General features: G+C 38.0%; 1 protein-coding gene across 18 annotated transcripts in view; it reads left to right on the top strand.

The window, feature by feature from the left end:
- AFDN (afadin, adherens junction formation factor) overlaps window positions 1-23649 on the top strand; it is a 143143-nt gene that overhangs the window by 41222 nt on the left and 78272 nt on the right. For 9 of the 18 annotated variants that reach the window (XM_033234216.1, XM_033234212.1, XM_033234215.1 and 6 more), the window contains exons 3-7: window positions 4003-4118; window positions 5844-6007; window positions 8978-9138; window positions 14002-14159; window positions 22921-23032. In XM_033234216.1, the coding sequence (XP_033090107.1) occupies window positions 4003-4118; window positions 5844-6007; window positions 8978-9138; window positions 14002-14159; window positions 22921-23032 (711 nt within the window). The remainder of the gene's footprint in view (window positions 1-4002; window positions 4119-5843; window positions 6008-8977; window positions 9139-14001; window positions 14160-22920; window positions 23033-23649) is intronic. The other 9 variants (XM_033234217.1, XM_033234213.1, XM_033234209.1 and 6 more) reach the window with 3 other exon arrangements.

Here is a 23649-nt window from a genome sequence, read left to right as displayed (position 1 = left end):
GATGATTTTGATTTTTTAAAGAAAAGGGTGAAAACAAAAAGATAGTTAAAGAAGGAAAATGGTGTCTTCCCCACTCCCTCAGGTACCCTTCCACATCTTTGGGCATAAAGTGCTGGTTTTTTCACCAGTGCCTCAGGTATGAGAAAAGCCCTAGCATGCAGGTTCTCAGTCTTCTCTGGGCTACAGAACCCTTAGCGTCTCAGTAGTTTTTTAATAATGGCACCACTAGGCCAAAGGAAATACCTGATAGTCCATTTCATTAAGTCGTTAGATTCAGATAGGTTAGTAAGTGTTTAACAGTGAACAATTAGGTAGATTTTGAAAAATAGTGCACATAAAATGATGGAAAACTAAAGCTTTCATTTTCTTCTTAATCACAGCTGCTGTCTGCTGGGGCAGTTGTGCCTCTTGGGCCTTTCTAAGCTCCTCAGACCCCAGGAGCCCTCACTTCTTGTCCATGTTGATTTTCAGACAGTGCTGCTTGTTTATTACAGTGTTATGGAAAACCCAGCTTTGTATGTATGTGATATGCCGACAGAAGAGATGCTGTGCAGTTTACTGTGGTCCCGGAGCCACGTGAACCAGTTCTTTTTTTTTTTTTTGAGATGGAGTCTTGCTCTGTCGCCCAGGTTGGAGTGCAGTGGCACGATCTTGACTCACTGCAAGCTCCGTCTCCTGGGTTCAGGCTCTTCTCCTGCCTCAGCCTCCCGAGGAGCTGGGACTAAAGGCGCCCACCACCACGCCCAGCTAATTTTTTGTGCTTTACTTAGTAGAGACAGGGTTTCACCATGTTAGCCAGAATGGTTTCGATCTCCTGACCTCTCGTGAGCCACCGTGCCCGACCTACCCGAACCAGTTATTTTGGTGTCTGGCACATGCACCTTGTTTCTCTTGAATATTTAAATGCTTCTCAGTGCTCAGGGATCGCCTCAGCACGTTTGCCTACCGCAGCCCTAGTGAGCTAAAGCCCCAGCCCCAAACCTTCAGCCACAGGGAAGCTCTGCATCTATTTTTCTTATATAGTACAAGTCTTTGTGTGAATTCAATAGGAAACATAAGAAAGGATCATGCTACTTTAAAAACGTGTATGAAACCACTAAGGCAGAAGAGATCTTAAATGCATAAAGATACAGTAGGACCCAGTTCCCTCTTTATCTTCACTGCTTACCCGCATGCGCTTTAGAATATCTCAGCCCTCTTGCTTTACTTTTATGATTTATACATAATTGTTAATGTTAGTTCTCTAAAAGTTGCGCTCTGAAGGATTTTCATCTAGTAAAAATTGTGCAACAAGAACAATTTGTTAATTTTGGTTTATGAAAGGAATTCAGACTTACTCTTCTATCCCTAATTTGTTACTCTGGTTTTCATTTCCAGTTGATAATTACCAGCCTCCTTTTAGCATATCCTGTATATAATTACCTGGATAATCTTTGTCAACACTATTAGTGGTAGAACTATCAGTATCATCATTGTTGTCATCATTATGGTGTCATTTTTTATGGGGAGGGTGGTGTTAGTAAACTTGCTCATTTAAAATTTAAATTTTTGACATAGCACTGAAAGTGCTTTTTCAAATTAATAGTTATCTTCCCCTGTGTGAGGCTGTAGTAAGACCCTTGTGCCCTCACCATGTTGTTCTGCCTATCTTTCTGACAGTTTTCTGGAACAACTTATTCTTTCCTTCAAGGGCTGACCTGGTCACATAGTCTCTGGGCATCATTTCGTTGAATAACCTAACCAAAGTGATCCTTTGTTTGTACTGCCTCACCTAGTGTTTTTATTGTAATATATTATTACTAATACAGGAGAGTACTGTTTTCCAGAGATACTTAGTATCTGTAAAGGTCCCTTAAAAAAACACATTTAAAACTAGGATCAAAGCTGGATGTGGTAGCATGTACCTATAGTCACAGCTACTCAAGAGGCTGAGGTGGGAGGGCTACTTAAAATCAAGAGTTTGAGATCTGCCTGGGCTACATAGTGAGACCCTCATCTGGAATCAAATTTTATAGTAAATGGTGACAACGTTTGGAGACCTTTGTTAGAAAAACAAAGTCTGTCTCATATTTATCACTTACTGCTTCAAATATGGACTAATTGAAAAAGACTTCATCTTGGGCTGTCTTTCTTGAATTTCTGTGTGACTGTTGGGATGTGATTATGAAGAGCACTTTGAGTTTAGGACTTGAACCAGTATTTCTCAGAACGTCTCCCAGTCCTTGGAAAATCACGTCTTTCTCTTGCGAGGAGTCTGTGTTATCTTCATCCTTATCAGTTGTCTCTTTAGTTATTAGTTGGTCTGTCTGATCTTCATTTATCACTGGCCAAGTTTGTGCTTGGTAGAGTTTTTACTATCACTTTAATCAGCATCGTACAATCTTTTTTTTTTGAGACAGGGTCTCACTTTGTCACCCAGGGTGGCGTGCAGTGGTGCCATCACAGTTCACTGTGGCCTCAACCTCTTGGAGTCAAGTGATTATCCCACCTCAGCCCTCTGAGTAGCTGGGACTACAAGCACACAGCACCACACCCGGCTAATTTCTTCTTTTCTTTTCTTCTTTTTTTTTTTTGTCTTTTTCTTTTTGGTGGAGATGGGGTCTCGCCATGTTGTCCAGGCTGGTCTCATACTCTGGAGCTCAATCGATCTACCCACCTTGGCCTCCCAAAGTGCTGGTATTCTAGGTGTGAGCCCAGCCAGCATTGTGCAGTTCTGTCCTTTTCTGCAAAGTATAGCAGTTTGCAGTTTGTGTGACAGGGCATTGTCACATGCATTCTGACCTTGAGATGATGTGACTGATAGGGTGTTGGGAAGTAGGCAGAGCTGGACAGCAGGGAGTGATGTTTGGATAGAGAGTCAGTGATTTTATTTTATGGTGAATTTTACTTTTCTTACTCAACCCTGAAAGTGCCAGGTCTTGTGTTACTGACATTTAGGTTACAGAGCATTCCTGTGACATGTTTCTGAAAGAGGCATTTCTAAAAAATCTCAAATTCTGCCAAATTGTATACTAAAAGATAGAGACTTTAAGATAAAGATTTGGGTAGGTCACTCAATACCTGTTTAAATTTGTAGCAGTGGCTCAAAGAACAGTTGAAGGTTTGAGCAGAGTGAATAGATTTTTCCAAGTGACAAGGAGAATTCCTGGGGAGTGTAGCCTGACTTGTGTGTGGGGCTTGCAGCCTCAGATCTGTTGCCAGCTCCTGCTTCCTTAGTCTTCTCCACCCTGGGATGGGTGTCTTGGCCAGTAGGAGCAGGTCCATCCTTCAGTGCTGCCTTTCTTCCACAGCTTCCAGCGACTGTAGGCCTCTGTGAGGTGGTCAGGTTGTGTGAGGCTCTCACGGAGACCCTCTGGAGTACCATGTTCCTGATAAGTGTGCCTGGGAGGCTTGCTAATGAAAGAAATAATATGCCAAATATAGTACTTTATATGAGAAAAGTGGTGGTAACTCTATGGTGGAAGGAGAGGTAAGTGTTGAAGTGGGCAAATTTTGGAGACAAGGATCAGATGCACAGAGATAGGAAGAATAGTGCAGTCATCACTTCCAAGACCAGTGGGGGCTGCTGCCATCGCTTCATGTAGGGTACAACATTAATGTGATGAGAACAATCTCATAGAATTAGTGGAACTTCTGTGTGGTATTAACATTCTATCCTTATTTTCCAGTTGCATATGAGATCATTTGATTCACAGAAATAAGCTTTTAGCAAAAACCATGTATACTTTTTTCTTATTTCATGTATATTTCTCTTATTTTCCCAGTTAGATCTAAATGAGGGAATTGCCTCTGTTCAGTGTCTGGCACTGGATATGTGATAAACATACAGTAGCAACAAAATATCGAATTAATTAAAACTAATGATTTTACATTTTGAACAATACATTTCAATCTGCAAGTAGGTACTTTGTCTGTAAAATTAAATGTACATCAGAATGCTTGTATTAGCTAGTTCCATGAAATAACCATAGCTTATTCTTTTTTTCATTTCATGTTTTGAAGAAGAAAGAAGATTGGACATAGATGAGAAACCTCTAGTTGTACAATTGAATTGGAACAAAGATGACCGGGAAGGCAGATTTGTTCTTAAGAATGAGAATGACGCCATTCCTCCTAAGGTAGGAACCCTCAGTATTTTATGCCGGTCTTGGTCCAGGGCCAGGTCTGACAGATAAACAGGAGACTGATGTTTTGTTACAGGAGTTCCTTCTCTTTTTTGCTTCCCTTTATAAAGCCTTTTACCCTCCTCACAGAAAATAATTTAAAAGAATCCTTTTTCTCCCTACTTTATCCTTTATCTCAACTAGTAATTCCAGATATTGTTTCTCACCTTTTCAAAGAATATTGATGTAAACTTGTTACCGCGAGATTTAATGATCAGGCGATCAGCTCCAGTTGATTTTTTTTTTCAAAAATATAAAATCAGAATTGTTCTAATAAGAATCAAAAGGGAAAATAATGCTTTTATATCTATTTGTGAACTTTTTGATGCAACTTTGGTTCATTTAAAGCCTTTTCATTTTGTGCAGGGTTAGGAATTAGTAAACTTTCTTGAATGATGGAATAGAATGATTCTAAAACTTTCTGGTGGTAGGATATCTGAAATTCTGTGCTGCTGTGTTTATTTTGTGCTAAATCAAGTGGCATCATATACAAGAATTCATTATGGACAAATGATAGCAAATGCAAAGGTTAAGAATATTTTTACAAAAAATCTTCCATTTAATTCCCCCCTCCCCCCAGCCCCGCCCTGCCCCCCAACAGATTGGGAAAAGACTGTCCTTAATCACTTTTAGCAGCATAAATGTTTCATTTTGTGTGATGTCACTGTTCCATGTTGAAGAGTCATGGAGATGTACAAAATGTATTTTTTACCTTGTTTGTTACTGTTTTTAGTGACGTGTTACATTTTCAGCAAATCCAAAAAAAGTTAAGAATGCATGTCCATTGTTAATGCTATACGTGATTTATTTCATTTCTACTCCACAATTTCAGCAGATGCTATTTCATTCTGTAGATTTTGCTATGGACCACAAACCCTCATTGACATGTATTGGAACTCCTAAGACCAGTGCAGTGCTCCAAGTATCTATGAATCAAATGGCAATGTTCATATGATTTTCTTCCCTAACTTATAGAGCAGAAGGCAGTTTTGTTTCCTATCACAACAGCCATTCTTTTCCTTGTTTTTCATAGTTATTTTCTTAAGTTATCCATAAAAATAATGCATCTCTGTCATCTGCTAGCAGGCCATTGTTCAAGGTTAAAATACAAATTAAGAAGAAGCAAGCAAATAAATCAGATCTGGAAACGAAGTTAGAGATTTTTGCACAAACGTAATACTTACAACTGTTTCATAAAAGCCAATTTATTATGATTACTCTTAACATTTCCTTTAAAGTTAAAAACTGCTATAGACGATTTGTCTATTATTTAGTCTTTGTTTTTATAATTTTGTTAGGTTTCTTTTATTCAGGTTACTTTATGTAAATTACTTGGAGTTTTACTGAAAATCACATTTCATCATTTCTACCCCAGTTTTCTGACTGGCTTTGATTTTTATTTCTTAGCTTGCTTGCTCGTTAGTTTTAAAATGAGATAAAATATAGATTCGGTGAAGTGCACAGTTCTTGAATGTGCAGTTCAATTGATTTTGATAAATACACCCATGTAACTGTCAGCTGAATCAAGATAAAGACCATTCTCATTACTCCAGACCTTCCTCTGTTTCAGTAGCTTTGCTCACATGTTCGGCAGCATGTGAGATGAAGTTAGCTAAGTCGTAGGCAGTTTTATGTGATTCTGTGTAGTAGTCAATATGGTGATAATGTTACTTTCATCAGAAGGCTCAAAGTAATGGACCTGAAAAGCAGGAAAAAGAAGGAGTTATCCAGAACTTCAAGAGAACTCTGTCAAAGAAAGAAAAGAAGGAAAAAAAGAAGAGAGAAAAAGAGGCATTGCGACAGGCGTCTGATAAAGATGATAGACCTTTCCAAGGGGAGGACGTGTAAGTCAGTTTTGGAAATATTTCCCTGTCTTTGTGCTCCAAATCAGATGTTTTTATTGCACCAAAATTGTTAAATTTTCAGATAAATTATGAAAAGGATGAGTATCAGTCAGGAAATGTATTTGGGTATATACTCCTAGTTCTTCTGTGTGGAGGGAGGATAGAGGGTCTTACCTAAGCGGGGTTCATTGCTGGCAATGCCTGTCTTGCTATGCTTGGGGAGAATCTCTGCACTCACAATCTTGCTAATCTTAAGTAAAGTCTTGTTAACTTTATTATTTTTCTTTTTCATCTTCAGCTGGGTTTTTTCCTCATTTCTGTGGTTTTGGCCATGAGGCAGCAGTTGTCTCTTATGTACCTCAGATACACTTAATGCCTAGTCAGAGGCTGACAAGGTGAAAAGCAGATTTTCCCTTTTAAGCTTCAGATCACCAGCTAGTTCCCTCCACTCCCACCTCCCATTTCTTATTTTGTCACACCAGTTCCATTGTAGATGGTTACCTATTTAAGTGTTTGAGGATCTGACACAGAGCTGAGGGAATAAGTTAAATCATTGCATTTTCACTATAACAAAAAGAGACATTAGGAGAAACTAGACTTTCCCCTTAATGTGGAGTTTCTAGTTCCTGTTTTCACCCTCAGCAGTTTTTGGCTTTTTAGTTAGTACATTTGGTTATCATATGCCTATTCTTAGGCAGCTTGCTGTTGCCTTGGTCTTGATTGCATGGTATTCTATACATTACTTTTGTGTAAATCAAATAATGTGTGTTCTTTTTAGAAAGTCAGAATATATAGATTTGCCAAAAAGGGTAAAGAACTTAAAGAATTCACCTGTCATCACATGAACCCAAAGAGAATCATCATCTAGTTTGTTCTCTATAAATGTTTCTATTTCATAGGCTTGTCTGGAGAGGCTTTAAACAGAAATGTAACCACAGTTTCTTCAACTGGATTTTCACTTGATATTTTTCCCACTAAGATGTTTATATTTCACAAAAACATTTTTAAATGATTATACAGTATTATATAGTTCTTCCATAATTTATGTAACTAGTCCATTTTTGGTGTACTTATAGATTGTTTATAGTGGTTCTTTGTTTTGTTTTTAAATAAATGTTCCAGTGAATATCCTTGTTCTACGACTTAGGGAATTCATCTGATTACTTTCTCAGGGTGCATTCTAGAAGAATGGTTGGGTAACAGGGTTTGGATGCTGTCATGTGTTCTGAACCCATCGGCAGACTGTCCCGTACTGTCATGGAGCCCAGGAGACTTCTGTTTTCTTTACACCTGCAACTCTTAGGTGTCACAGAACAGTCTGTTATCTCTACAGTATATAATACCTTCCATAATTTGAATTTGTTATCATTAATGAGGAAGCATCTTTCCACGTAGTTATTAACCATTTATATTCTTTTGTTGGAGTGGCCTGTCCAAGCCTTTTTCCCATTTTAAAATTGATTCTAAGTGTTCTGTACGTATTGAGGATATTAACCATTTGTCAGTGAATAAGGTATACTTTATAGTGGAATTTGAGCCTATTTTGTGTTGCATCAAAGGGGGTTTAGATATGAATTTACTAGGTGGTGATGCCTATGTAAACACTTGAGTCTAGTATTACATAATAAGGCTTTATTAAATGCAGTTATGCAAGAGAAAAAAATATACGAAGATACATTGCTCATACGTGAAAAATATCAAAGGAGAATTTAAAACTCAGGCTAGGTTCATGCCTGTAGCCTCAGCTACTCAGGAGGCTAAGGTGGGAGGATTGCCTGAGCCTGGGAGATTGAGGTTGCAGTGAGCAGTGACTGTGCCACTGCACTCCAGCCTGGGCTACAGAGCAAGACCCTGTCTCAAAATAAACCAAAACCTACCAAATGCTTCTACTTTATGACTTGCTCTGTTTATCATCCTATTTATGGGGTGATACATTATTTGACTTAAAATAAGTTAAGTTGTTCAACTTGATTAAAAGCTTAACTATTTTTAATTAAATTATTTTTATGATTAAAAATTATATCTTTGAAGTATATTTACCAAAATGTAGTTAAGTATGTCAATTACCTAGTGTTGTTTTCAGCTTATTCAGTACATTTGACTCTTTCACAGAAACTGTTGGAGCAATTTCCTTTTTGAAAATTTAACTTCAAGGAAGTTAATGTTTTTTAAATCCTTTAGGTGTTTAAAAAAATCATTCCATTCAGTTAATTTGGGCTTTTCAAAATTTGCTGTAATTTTTTCTTTTCTTTCTTTTTTTTTTTTTTGAGATAGAGTTTTGCTCTTGTTGCCCAGGCTGGAATGCGATGGCGTGATCTTGGCTCACTGCAACCTCCACCTCTCGGGTTCAAGTGATTCTCCTGCCTCAGCCTCCCAAGTAACTGGGATTACAGGCATTTGCCACCACGCTTGGCTGATTTTGTTTTTTTAGTAGAGACGGGATTTCTCCATGTTGGTCAGGCTGGTCTTAAACTCAGCCTCGGGTGATCCACCCACATCAGCCTCCCAAAGTATTGGGAATACAGGAGTGAGCCATCACACCCAGCCTAAATTTGCTATAATGTTAAGACAGAGTTTTGTAAAATTAAAGTATATTCAGTCCTATATTTCTTTCTTGTGGTTGGAAGGTCATGGTATAATATTGGTCTGTTTTAGGGTAACACTGGTGGAAGTTACTGAAATGTATTATCAATATATTTTTCTTTTAGCATTATTCATGAATAAACTCACTATTAATGTAAACTTTTAATGATAGATTTCTGTGTAGTTCAGTATATTTGTTTGTATTGAGAGAAACTGTATTCTTTATCATTAGTAATTAACATGTGGTAAATAGTACATAACAGACCTATTAGGATACAGATGTAGCCGAATAGCATCTGCCATTTTGATTTTTGTACGACTGCAATGTGTCTGTTTCCAATAAGAAAACAGTGATTAAAATATTGTTGGCATTTTTTTTTCTTACAGTGAAAATTCTCGACTGGCTGCTGAGGTTTACAAAGACATGCCTGAAACCAGCTTTACTCGAACCATTTCTAATCCTGAGGTGGTTATGAAACGACGGAGGCAACAAAAATTGGAAAAGAGAATGCAGGAATTTCGGAGCTCAGATGGGCGGCCTGATTCAGGTACAAACTTGGTATTTTTCTCTGTTCTACCTGTTGCAAAGAGCATTGTTTAATTACACTCTTTATACATGCATGAGACCTGCTTTAATTAAAGCAATGGGTGAAGTAACCTTTTCCTAACAAATGTGTACCATATACTTCTGGTACAAAATCAGCCTACCCTATGTACAAGAGTTCTGTTCACATAGGGATATGTTTAGTTTCATACTTTCCCCCAGTACAGCTCTTAAAAAAAAAAAAAAGCTAGAAAATTTCAAGTATATACAAAAAAAGAGAGAAAGATACAGTAAACTCCCGTGTACGGATCATCACGGTTTCTTCTGTACTCCAAAATACATTGCCTCCGTTTTCAAACTGTTATTGGGAAGCAAATCCCTAACTTCTCATTCTTTCAACTATAAATATTTTAGTGTATTTTCCTGAAGGATAAAGATTCCTTCAAAAGCAAAACAAAATATAACCATAGTATCATTATCAATATAAAATAATTGGTAATAATTCCTTAATAGTATCAAATAACTAGTCATTGTTTAAATTTTCCTGATTGCCTCAGATAATTCTTTCATTTGGGATGGGATCTAAATGAGATGTCACACATTGAATGCACGGTCACTTGCTTCTGCGTCCATCGCAGACACTGCTCAGGACTCTATTTCTCCTGAGCATATTTCAGCCTAGTGTCCAGAGACCCACCATCTGGGGGGAGTATTGGCCCACCCTAGCGTTCATTCTTATTTTGACCCTTAGCACCCTATAACTGAGTCCTAATTACATATTTCACAGGACTTGTTGTGCCAGTGATTCAAAAAAGATCTCAGAGAGTACGGGACTTCTTGGTTCCATAAATATTTTAATAGATTATATTTGAGATGTGAATGATTCTTTGTTTATATGTATTTTTCTTGTTCTGTCAAGAATTTGAAATAATTTCTAAATATATGCACCGAAAAAAACACAAGAAAATAAGGAGTCTGAAAGAAAATATAAAGAAGAAGAGTAGTAAAAAGTTTTTAAAAGACAAGAGGAATGCTTAGCAATGGCTACATGTGCTAACCACATGCCAGACCTGAAGGCACTTTGTATACTGTAAGAATGAGTTTGATATTATTACTGAAATGAATTTCTGAATTTATTCTATGGTTCCTTTAAAGAATATTCCAGTATGGGCTAGAGGTATTGAGTCACGGTAAACATAGCTAGCTTGGAGTGTCAATTTTTATATCTAACTTTAAAAAATATTTGTTTTAATGAAATATGCTTTAATGTGGTTAGAATGTAACATTTACATATATATATTTTTTTTTACGATGAAATAGGAAGTTTTTGTATATCACTTAGCTTATGTCCCCAGATTCCCCCATGTATTTTGCACTGCCATTGGGGGTATTTTGATGGAAAAATTTGATATGCTTTGTTAATAAGCTGTTGATGAGTTTTAAGCTAGGGGTTTAGAAAGCTTTCATTGTAGCCTGAGCTTTCTATCTGGAGAGATTACTGTGGAAGCAGAGTGGAAGATGGATTTGAGAGAATTCTGATTAGAAGCAGGCATGCCCATTAAAATTATTGCTTTGCCCATATAAGGAATAAGGGGCCTCTGAGCTGTGTCATTGACAGCAGGACTATAAAGGGAGAAAGATCTGAAGAAATATTGAAGAGGTAGAATTATCAGGAACTGGCAATAGACTGGATTTTACTGAGGAGGGGAGGCATTCAGGATGGCCCCTCTGCTTTTGATTGGAAAGATGTTGATGGACTGTAGAGTGAAAGAACGTTTCGGGGTGGAAGGTAGGTTTTGGTTATGTGTGTCACATGAAGTGCTGGTGGGATATGGGATATATTTTAGGCCAGTGTTTCAGTAGCACATGGTGATTAGGGTTTGGGAGTGATCAGTGTCGTTAGTGTATAGGTGATTCAGAAACTTAAGGGAAAGCCATTGATAAGAGGAATCAGCAAAGAAAGCAGGAAAAACTGCAAAGAATTAGGAGGAGAAATAGCAGAACATCTAAGTACAGCTTGTCTATTAAAGGGGTGATTGGGGGTAGAAGGAGCATTTTTCTATATGTAGACTCTGAGGAAACTCTTAACTAAATATTGATAACAAAAAATGACCCTTTATGGTTAATACTAAGGAAGCCAAAAGTGTTAATGAAGTCTAAGGTTTTTATTTGTTAGTTTTAACAAATAACTTGCTCTGAAAAAATACATCCTTACAGCCTACTGCAGCTATCAGCTTAGCTATCAGGTTGATTCTTTAGTGTGGGCTGGAGACAGGGGCAGCTGTGAATACTCCTTCTCTAAGAGTGACAACTGTGTCTGTTATTTTTCTCTCTTTTACCCCAAGGATTAATTTCTCAAGTTCTGATGACAGAACCTACATGTCCCCCTTAATTTGGTTCTGTTAAACTCACCTCACAGCTGATCAGGCGTCATAATTCGTAACAAGCTTTGCCCCTGAACTTTGTATTTTTTGACACTTAGTTATATTTGCTTCATGATGGCTTCAAAATGTAGTTGACCCCAAAATACCCTACATATCTCAATTAATTCATTTGTGTCACAAATATTCTACTACCATTTATTGTTATGGTTTTTTTTCACTGATAAATTAACAAAATTGTGAGATAAGTTTTAGTTGATTCTTCCTCTTCTTGGGCTTTTTAGTGCACAGTCTTAGGAGTAGCAGGGCACTGTGAAGTGCAGAAGCACATGGAGCTGGGGTCAGGGTACAGTTGGAACCACTGCACAAACCAAGAGCCACAGTTTCTTCATCTTCAAAACGGGACACTAACCAAAATCATATAGATGTTAACTGCAGTCTACCTAATTGTTTACCCATCCTATTGTACATATTTTTTTTTTTGTGACTTTCTTGAGGCCGGTATTTGGATGTGGAGTGTAATTAAATAAGGAGTGTACGTTCTGGTGTCATGGAAAACACACAGTTTAAATGGACTCCTCTCCTGTTGCTGATCTCCCTGTCTTCACCCAAAAGGCAGGATCCTCTTTGGAAAGCACAAGTGACATTTTGCCCACCTCCTTAGACACACGCACGCAGACACACAGTCATACAGGTGCACTCTCTCTTGCGCGCGCGCGTGCACACACACACACACACACACACACACACACAGACACTCATACACACAGAACTTAAACCCTTCCAGTGGCTCTCATTTAACTGGAATAATTCAAACTCATGATGTGATCATGGTCTGAGAAGTCCTGTAGGATCTGGTCTCAGCTGGTTTCTGACCTCATCTGCCCCTTTTCCCCTCGCTCTGTCCATACTAGCCAGTGAACCCAACCAGACTTACCCCAACCCTGGGCCTTAGCAGTTGCTGGTCCTCTGCTGAGACAAAGCCCTTCCTTTAGATTTTCACATGGTTACTTCTGTCTCGTTGTTCAGGTCTGAGTTCAAATGTTTATTCTTCAGAGTTCTTGGCCAGTCATCCAAGCTTAGGATGCTCTCAGTCGTGTTCTTTCTCACAACCTTTTATATTTCACAATGTATGTCACTATTTGAAAGGTATTTGTTTTCTTGTTAGTCTTCTTCCTCTGCATCCTGCCTCCCAACCACAGAATGTAAGCTGTTGAGGCGGGAACATCATCTGACCTGCTTGTGGCTGTTCCTCTGCATTGGAACAGGGGAGCCCCTGGGCAGTGTGAGCGTGCACATGGTAAAGATGTGCTGCAACCTGTGATTCCCCTGGCCTGGCCTAGCAGGTCCATATTCCAGTAATACTGTGGACTAGTTGGTTTCTTAAAAGACCAACATGATTTTACTGTGAGCTGTTATCAAAATGCAATTCGTGCCAGACTTGTTGAAAAAGAGAGTATGAGAAATATTCAGTAGCTGAAATAACTGCATTAGAATTAAAAAGTAATAGAATCATGGAAGTTAAGAATTTGCTTCAAGAAACCCACAGATTTTCTAATCTAGCTCTCTTAAATTACAGGTGAGAAAATTGAGAGTTAAAGAAGCTGGAGTGCATACCTAGGGGCACACTGTCTTAATGGGACTGTGGAGCCTATCTTAATTTCTTCCCTCAGTATCCTTTTATCTAGACTTCAGATTTCAGGGCATATTAATCTTGGACCATAGGTAGAAAGCAGATTATGACACCAAAAGTGATAATATTATGACATATACATGTAGATTTCCATTAAAAAGAAACTTAACAAAAGAAAATGTCAGGATATCCAAATTGCTCTGCTGTAGTTGGTTTTCTTTTTTTCCCCTAAATAAGTTCACAGCTATAAAGGACATTGTAGTTTGTAGTGCCTGGAAGTAAAAATAGAACTTTGCTCTGTTGGCAAATCTCTCATGAAAAATATTTGGCCTCGAGCACCTGAGATCTCCTGGTTCCTACTTCACTTTTTAAAAATGAATTTATTTAGTGGGTTAATATTTAACTTTATCTGGGTTTTTAGTTTGTTTCAGATTGATTATCAGGAAGTAGGAAAATGGGAGAAATAGGTATATAATAATATGTAGGTAAGGAAATGGAAAGCAGTTGAATAAAGAGCAGGACCATAGAGAAATTCTGGAATTCCTTCCTTTTCCTTCCTCACTATAGTGGAAATCAGTTCATTGTTATAAAAACTTTGGCTTGAAGAGAGAAGATGAAAATGATCTTTGTCATACTGGATTGTTCATGGTTTCTAAATGTCACTAGATCAACTAGTTACTGCTATTATATGTTATCTAACAGGAAATGAAAAAAATCGTTATTAGGCAGATTGTCTTTGTACTCATTATAGCTAGAACGCAGGTACCTTTTTCTCAAGTGACTGTAAATGTTAGCTACCTCTGTTATTGGCATAAAGTAGGTTGTACTCAAAGATGTCAAAATGTTTTTTCAGGTGGAACATTGAGAATTTATGCAGATAGTTTAAAACCAAATATTCCCTACAAGACAATCCTGCTGTCTACTACAGATCCTGCAGACTTTGCTGTGGCTGAAGCTTTAGAGAAGTATGGTCTGGAAAAAGAAAACCCTAAGGATTACTGCATCGCCCGGGTAAGGAACTTGATCAAATCAGTAGCTCTTTCTACTTTGCATTTAAATGGAAGGTTTTCTTTAAATCAAATTAAACCTAGATTTTCACCCCACCATGTCATTTAGAATCTGATAAATTACAAATCATGTGCTAAATGTATATTTTTAAAAAGCAGTCTCCCTTCCATTACAAAAGTAATATATGTTTCTATTATAAAATAAGAAAAATATTAAAAGGCAAATTAAAGAAAATAAAAATTACCCCAAAAGCAACTGACCACATATATGTGTGGTTCTAATTCTTGTCTCTTTTCTGTTCCATTGATATATATGTCTATCTTCTTACCAGTACCAAGCTGCCTTAATTACTGTAGATTTATAAGTCTTAAAATTATGTAAAGTATGTGCCAGTTTTGTTCATTATTTTAAGAAATTGCTTTGTTTATTCTCGGTTGTTTGTGTTTCTTATAAATTTTAGAGTCAGCTTGTCAGTGTCTACCCAGAACCTTCTGGGATTGTGATTGGGTTTGCATTACCTCTGTAGATGAACTTTGAGAGACTTCTCATCTTAATAATATTTAGTCTTCCAATTTGTGAGCAGAGTGTATCTCTTTATTTACTTAGTGGTTTAAATTCTCTCAGCAGTGTTTCATGGTATTCAGGGTGGAGGTCTTGTGCCTCTCTTGTTAGCTACAGGTAGAATTAAATAAAAGGGCTTGTTGTTTGAGTTTTATAACTTTTATCTTCTGCTGAGAAGCTAAGAAGTTACATTGAGTTGGAAAAACTAGTGATTTTGTAACTTAGGAATATAGCCCAACTTTTAGCAGACAGTAGATGGGAAATCATGTTTTTCTCACATTGAAATGATAATAAAGGAATACAAATTTGTTCAGATGCACAGGAACAAAGAGAATGAAAGAAGAGATGACGAGATTAGAGTAGTCTGTGGAATCTAGCAGGTGTGAATGAGAGGTCTCTAACTTGCCAGAGCAGAGAAGTCTTGCTGGGAGGACGTGGAGACAAGCAGGCAAGGGTGTCCCAGCCGCAGGAAGACTCAGGAAGTAGAGGCTTTGAAACTTTCTCAGGGCTGGAAAGAAGACATTGGGCTGGAAGTTTCTATAAGAAGTGGCAGATTCCACCAGATTCACTTCCCTACCCTAAGTGCTGAAGGCTAGAGTAAAACTAATGGGAGATGAGTGGGTGTTGAATGGAGTCCTTGGATTTGGAGGTAACAGGACTAGCACAAGGTGACAAGGGTCTTCACTGAAAACAGGAGGATGAAGTGAAAGACTGTACCCAGAATACTGATGTCTAGAAGATTTATGGATCACTCTCAGAAGGCACTTGTCGAAAGAAAGATTTGTATGTAAATGGACCTTTGGAAATTCTGGTCTAATAACATCACTCTGAGACTTAGCAACAGTAACCCTTGCCCACATATATAGACTTTACATTCAGCTTTCATGGGACTTGCTGTCAAATGTCGATAGCCAAGGTTCAACAGACATTTGAAAAAAGTACCTTTAAAATGGGGACAAATCAACACAAACATTAAGAAAACTGGAGCTAAAAGGGAGAAACTAGAGAGAGCAGATGGAAGTTTGACAACACTGAGACTCACAGAGATAAAGAAAATAGTGCATCCATGAAATAAGACTAGAATGCCAGAAAAAGAAACAGAGAAAGAGCTCTTAGAAATTTTATTAAGTAAATAAGAGATAGAGGGGGAAAATATTAATAAGATAGGTGGAAAATAAGGAAATCTACCTAAGTACAGATCAAAGAGAAAAAGAAGTAAAACAGGCAAGATATTTAGATTATTAGTGTAGAATATCTAACATATACTAAAGGGGGATCAATCAGAGAAAACCAAAGGAAGCCGGGCATGGTGGCTCACTCCTGTAATCCCAGCACTTTGAGGTCAGGGGTTTGAGACAAGGCTGGTCAACACCACGAAACCCTGTCTCTGCTAAAAATACAAAAAAAAAGAACTGGGCATGGTGGCGTGCACTTGTAATCCCAGCTACTTGGGAGGTTGAGACAGGGCAATTACTTGAACCCGGGAGGTTGCAGTGAGCCGAGATCTTGCCATTGCATTCCAGCCTGGGCAATGGACTGAGACTGTCTCAAAAAAAGAAAAAAAAAAAAGGAAAGAGAACCAAAGGAAATGGAGAGACGGAAGTTATCAAGGAAATACTGCTAGAATCTCTCTCAGAACTGAAGGAGTTTAGTTTCTAGGTTGAAAAGGCCCACTGAATAATGGTACAATTGCTTTGACAAAGACCCAAACCAAAGCTTATTATTTTGAAATTGCAGAAAACTAGTGTTAAAAAGAATGATTCAAAAGAAAACGATTCAAGTTACATGTAAAGGTTTTAGTAGTAAGACTGGTGCTAGACTTCTCAACAGTAACTATGGAATCTGGCATGCCATGTACTTTCAAATGCAGAGTGAAATGATTTCCAATCCAGACTGTCAACCAAGTGTTAGGTGGATGGAATAAAGACATTTCAGAACATGCAAGACAAAAATTTACCTCACATGTGCCGTATGTCAAAAAAGTGCTGGAGGACATTGTCCAGCAGAATGATGGAGTAGGCCAAGAAAGAGAGAGAGGGAGAATTCAAGAATAGAATCTATCAGGAGAAGGGAATTCCCACAGATGGTGGGGAAGGAAAGTCCAGAAGATTCCTCTGCAGTAGTCCTGAACGGCACACACTCGAGATTGGAGAGAATGTCCAAAACTGAAGGTGAATAGCAGTAAGGACACATTGTTTAGAAATATGGTGGTAAATATTAGTTGTGACATCTAAAATAAACAAATATCCAGTACATTCCTGAGGATATTTCTATGAGCATTTATTTTTGCAGTGTTCTGTGCATAGCAATAACAGAGCAGACAACAAGCCCAGCACTAAGGAGTGCTTTTGCCACTCAGTGACATGTTGCTCTGCAACGTCAATTAGATCTCTACCGGTTGACCTGGAGATATATACAGGCACACAGCTCGGTGATGTTGCAGGTTTGGTGCCAGACTGCCACAGTAAATCTGGCATCACAATAAAGTGAGTCACACGAGCTTTTTGGTTTCCCAACACATATAAAAGTTATGCTTTTAGTATATTGTAGTCTATTAAGTGTGCAGTAGCATTGTGTTTAAGAAAAAATGTACCTACCTTAATTTAAAAATACTTTACTGCTTAAACAATGCTAACAATCATCTGAGCCTTCAGCAAGTTGTAATCTTTTTGCTGGTGCAGGGGCTTGCCTGGATGTTGATGGCCGCTGAGTGACCAGCGTGGTGGTTGCTGAAGGTTAGGTTGGCTGTGGCAACTCCCTAAAATACAACAAATGAAGTTTGCTGCATTGATTGACTCTTCTTTTCACAAAGTATTTCTCTGTAGCATACCGTACTGTTTGATAACATTTTGTGTACGGTAAAATTTCTTTCAGAATTGAAGTCAGCCCTCCCAAACCCTGCCACTGCTTTATCAACTAAGTTTATATAATATTTGAAATCCTTTGTTTTCGTTTCAACAGCGTTCACAGCATCTTCACCAGGAGTTGATTCCATAAGAAACTACTTTCTTTGCTTATTCCTAAGAGGCAGCTCCTTGTTTGTTCAAGTTTTACCATGAGATTGCAGCATTTCAGTCACATCTTCAGACCCCATTTATAATCTTAGTTCTCTTCCTGTTTTCACCTCGTCTTCATTTACTTCCTTCACTGAAGTCTTGAACAGCTCCAAATCATCTATAGGATTTGAATCAATTTCTTCCAAACTCCTGTCAGTATTGATATTTTTCCTTATTCCATGAATCACGAATGTTCTAACGGCATCCAGAATGGTGAATACTTTCCAGGTTTGCACCTCAGATTTATCAGAGAATCACTATCTGTGGTAGCTATAGCCTCATGAAATGTATTTCTTAAATAATAAGACTCGAAAGTCAAAATCACTCCTTGTTCCATGGGCTGCAGACTGGGTGTTGCTTTAGTAAGCATGAAAACAATGTTAATCTTGTAACTCTCCACCAGAGCCTGGGTGAGTAGGTGCCTTGTCAGTGAGCAGTAATATTTTCAAAGGGTTCTGCTTTTTTTTTTTTCTTCTTTCCTCTGAGCAGTAGGTCCCAACAGTGGGCTCAAAATAGTAAACCATGCTGTAAATAGATGTGTTGACATCTGGGATTTGTTGTTCATTTATAGAGCACAGGCAGAGTTGATTTGTATAATTCTTAAAAGCTCCAGAATTTTTAGAAAGGTAAGTGAGCGTTGGCCTCAACTTAAAGTCACCAGCTGCATTTGCCCCTAACAAAAGAATCAGCCTGTTCTTTGAAGCTTCGAAGCCAGGCATTGCCTTCTCCTCTCTAGCTAGAGAGTTCTAGATGGCTGCTTTTTCCAATAGAAGGCTGTTTCATCTTCACTGAAAATCTGTTGTTTAGTGTAGTGACCTTCATTAATGATCTTAACTAGATCTTCTGGAGAACTTGCTGCAGCTTCTCCATCAGCTGCTTCACCTTGCACTTTTATTTTATGGAGATGGCTTCATTTCTTAAACCTCACCAATCAACCTGTGCTAGCTTCAGACTTTTCTCTTCTCACCTTTCTCAGCTTTCATAGAATTGAAGAGTTAGGGCCTTGCTCTAAAGTAGAATTGGCTGTAATGTTGTGGCTGATTTGGTCATTTATCCAGACCATTCAGACTTTCTCCATATGAGCAATAAGGCTGTTGATCTTTCTCACCATTCATGTGTTCATCGGAGTAGCAATTTTAATTTCCTTTAAGAAGTTTTGCTTTGCATTCATAACTTGACTGGCACCAAGAAGCGTAGCTTTCTGCCTGTCTTTGCTTTCAACATGTCTTCCTCACTATGTTTAATAAATTTTTAGCTTTTGATTTAAAGTGAGAGACGTGCAGCTTTTCCTTTCACATAGAGGCCATTTTAGGGTATTAATTGGCCTAATTTCAATATTACTATGTCTCATAGAATAGGGAGGGCCAAGGAGAGGCGGAGATGGGGAGTGGAACATTCAGAACACACACATTTATCAGTTAAGCTTGCCATCTTACATGGGTGCAGTTCGTGGCACCCAAAAACACTAGTAATATCAAAGATCACAGATCACCATGACAGATTTAATAATAATAATGAAAAAGTTTGAAGTCATGTGAGAATTAATACAATGTACACACAGACACATGGTGTTGGAAAGATGGCCCCAGTAGGCGTGCTCAGCGCAGGCTTGCCAAAAACCTTCATCTTGTATTTGTTTTTTCTTGAAAGAGCAATATCCTTGAGGCATAATAAAGCAGCAAGGTTTGCCTGTACATTTACCAATACCCGGTCATCATAAACAAAACCAGATAGCACAGTGCTGTGTATATGTTTACATGAGCAAAGAGAAAGGCAAATGCATAGAAAAGATACTCTCTTTCAAACTGAGTGAGGGAAAGAGGGAGGCAAAGACTTTTAAAATGTGTTAAATGATTAAGATCTGAATCGCATAAAATAAATGCATAAAGATAATTATTGAAAGTATGGTCACAAAAATATAGTTATCTCACAGTAGTTTTTTTTTTCTTGTGCTTTTTCTGTATTTGTATTTTTTTTACAGTGAACTTGTGTTATTCAGAATCAGAAAGAAATACAGCCAAGCTCATTTCGTTGTGGGGAAGGGAGAAGATAGATGAGCATGGGTATTTGGTAATTTGATGTACCTTTTTATTTCTTTGGCCTTTATTTAGTAGGAAGCAAGAAATAATATTGATAAAATTGAAGGAAAATGGTTGTCTCAGAAGTGAGATTTTAAAATTTATACTTCTAAACGAGAATCCATAGATAAAGAAACACTGTCATGAACTAGAGTCCTGCCATGCTCTGTGGGGCATTGATGGGGTGAGGTTGTTTAGTCCAGGTAATTGTGCATTCTCTCTGAAGGAGAAGTTCTGCCACATTTTGTGGGCTGTTGATGGGGTAAGGTTATAAGATTGTACAGTCAAGGTAATTGTACATTGTCTCTGAAGAAAAAATACCTGAGCTAGAGGACGTTGTGGTGTGTTGCCCTGACAGTTACTTGAAGTACAGGAGAGCTCTGTTATAATCCTGGGCCTTATACGATAATCACTTATCTGTTCACAAGAACTATGTAGCAAGCATGATTGTATATATAGGACACATAATTTACGTATAGAATAATTAAGTCCATGGATATGATGGGTTTTTTAAGTGTTCCTTATACTTACAATTGATTAGTAACTGCTGTACAATGTTTCCTAAGTCAGAATACTATTAGTAAAACAGCAATGTACATAGGGTCTGTACTACTGAACAGAGGCCTGATGCTTTCTGATCTGTGTCCCTCATCTGTTGCGTGAACATTGAGTGCAGAAACTTGAAACCCCGTCTCTACTAAAAATACAAAAATTTAACTGGGCATGGTGGCAGGCACCTGTCATCTCAGCTACTTGGGAGGCTGAGGCAGGAGAATCACTTGAACCCCTGGGAGGCAGAGGTTGCGGTGAGCCAAGATCACACCACTGCACTCCAGCCTGGGTGACAGAGCGAGGCTCTATAAAAAAAAAAAAAAAAAAAAAGTCTAGTGTTGCATCTGATACATAGTGTTGCTCCAGTATTTGCCAAGGGAATGTTCATGTTGATTAGTGTATATAAGTCTATTTAATAATAAACTGTTCTATAAAATTGCATCTGATAAACTTTGTAACATCTGTTTCCTTTCAGTAATTTTTGGCTCATTTTTACTGATGAAAATGAGAAAGTGAAGGAGCACCTTAATCGGGGTTTTAAAGTTATACAAGCCTATCTTGGGATTTTATTGACAGTCCCTTATGAAATCATTTGATAATTTCCTTTGAGTGTTTCTTCTGGTTTTGGTTTTCTGTTCTATTATTTCCTAACCAGTTTTCTTTTACAAGATTAGGCAGTACAAATCAGGAGGTAATTATTGTTTTGCCTTGAAATTCTTTATCTTCTCAGCTTGCCTTTTTATTTTTTTATTTTTATTTTTGGAGATGGAGTCTCGCTCTGTCACCCAGGCTGGAGTGCAATGGCATGATCTCGGCTCACTGCAACTTCCGCCTCTTGGGTTCAAGCCATTCTCCTACCTCAGCCTTCTGAACAGCTGAGGGACTACAAGCGCACGCTGCCATCCCTGGCTAATTTTTTGTATTTTTTAGTAGAGACGAGGTTTCACTATGTTGCCCAGGCTCATCTCGAACCCCTGAGCTCGGGCAGTCCACCCGCCTCGGCCTCCCAAAGTGCTAGGATTATAGGCATGAGCCGCTGCGCCTGGCCCAGCTCACCATTTTATAAATTGTAGCTGTTTTCATATTCTTTATTCATTAGTTTATCTATTTAATTATTCAATAAATTTTCTCCTTGTTAGTATTATCCTGGGATAAGAAGAAGCTGCCCTTAGAGTTTATAATAAAGGGAGACAGAAAGACTAAGAAATAGAAATAGAAAAACAGGGAGCTTTTCTATTAGAATGAAAATCATTGAATGCTTTCTAGAGAAGTTGTACTTAAGCTGAAGGATGAATGAATGTTATTAGACCTGAAAGTTGGGGCAGGAGGGGTCATGGAAGCATGATATATGTCACCGAGTGTGACAATTCTGGTTCCATGTGACCTGGCTCTAAATGTTTGATAATGATGGAGACTAAAGAGATGAGTGAAGGTCAGATCCTGAAGTAGTATGTGTTCTGAGCCAAGATACTGAATTTAATATGAAACACTATGAAGAAAGATTAATTTATGATAAGGGATGTTATAGTCTATTTGTCTTTTTAAGGTAATTGAAGCAGTGTAGAGAGAAATTACGGGGTTCTGTAAAAGAGTCTAACCCATTTGGTATGTGAGCGTGAGGATACATTTGGGTGGTGAGGTCTATTAAGATAACATCATTACATTAATTACAGGTTGCAAGTAATGTTCACATGCCAGTGACTTGGCCTTCTTTTCTTATTCTCTCTAATCCTGTTTTGGTTCGTGTTAGCAGGGTGTTAGAGTGAAGACGAAGCACCAGCCCGAAGTCTAGAAGAGTACTGGACAACCGTCATCTCCCACTCTCCTCCATATTACAGTGTTTTGGGGGCTTTCTTAGATGATTAAAAAAACTGTTTGGCTCTAGTAAAAACATAATAAAAAAGTAATACAGCATTATGAATTTTTAAGAGTTCAGTGAATACAGTATATTGAAGCAGGTGGTTAAAAGCATTTGTTGAATGAATGACTGCTTGCCCTGTAATATATCTAAATGGTCTGATTAAAATTTTATCATAAAGAGATTATTTACAAGAAAATGAAAACTATTCTGGCTTGTTGTGTGGTGGTTATCCTAAGAGATCACATATTGTATGAACCCACTTTATAAAAACAATTGTTTGAATGTGAAAAGGTGGTTTAAGGACTAGAGAGATTGAAATTTGCAATAGTGAAGAAATTATGCAGAAGTTAACCATTACATACTGCCTTTCCATAGAAAAGGTTGTAAAAAAAAAAATAAAATTCAGTCTAGCTCTTTTTAGGGACCAGGTGATGAAAAGCAGCCAAATCAGCTGGCTTAGCTTTTTATTGTAGACTATTACCTTTCACTTTTCTTGATGATGATTTAGATGATGAGTGAGAATTGTTTCTAGTGCTTGATTAATATAATTCTACAGTGACATTTTATTCATTCAAAAGCAATAAATGTATTCTTTTAAGTAGTTACCAACCTAGTTACTTTGGCACATTCACAGTTAATTATTTTTGTTTTTTTAGGTTATGCTTCCTCCTGGAGCCCAGCATTCTGATGAAAAGGGTGCTAAAGAAATTATTCTTGATGATGATGAGTGTCCTTTACAAATCTTCAGGGAATGGCCAAGTGACAAAGGTAGTAACCTTATTAAAGGATTACTTACACCAGATTCCTACATGATATACCAGGTGTTCACCTTACCACATGATGTAGGAGATGTGTACATAAATGTTTTTGGATGGCCTTGTTGTTGTTGTTGCTGTTGAGACAGAGTCTTGCTCTTGTTACCCAGGCTGGAGTGCAATGGCGCGATCTCAGCTCACTGCAACCTCCACCTCCCGGGTTCAAGCAGTTCTCCTGCCTCAGCCTCCCAAGTAGCTGGGATTACAGGTGCCTGTCCCCATGCCCGGCTAATTTTGTATTTTTAGTAGAGACAGGGTTTCTCCATGTGGATGGCTTTTTGCTGTAGAGCTTTCTGCCTCCTTCATTTACTTGCTTGATGATTCTTAAGTGATGCTGTTGTCCCTAAGACCATACTTAGCTTATCTGAGTCTCATGTGTTAGATACTGAACAAATGGTGATACTGCAGGTAAATCACACATCTTATGGAGAAACTAGAATATTAGCACTATAGCAAGAAGCGGAAGGTTATTGGTATCTACCAGTAGTAGATAACACATTTCATGCTGACCACATTAACTGTGTGATGTTTGAACAAATTTGTTGTAATAGAGAAAATGACTTCTGTAAC

This window comes from Trachypithecus francoisi, unplaced genomic scaffold, assembly GCF_009764315.1.
Source record: "Trachypithecus francoisi isolate TF-2019V2 unplaced genomic scaffold, Tfra_2.0 Lachesis_group15, whole genome shotgun sequence".
Taxonomy (NCBI): domain Eukaryota; kingdom Metazoa; phylum Chordata; class Mammalia; order Primates; family Cercopithecidae; genus Trachypithecus; species Trachypithecus francoisi.
The sequence above is the reverse complement of the archived record's forward strand: the minus strand, read 5'-3'. Positions and strand labels throughout refer to the sequence as shown.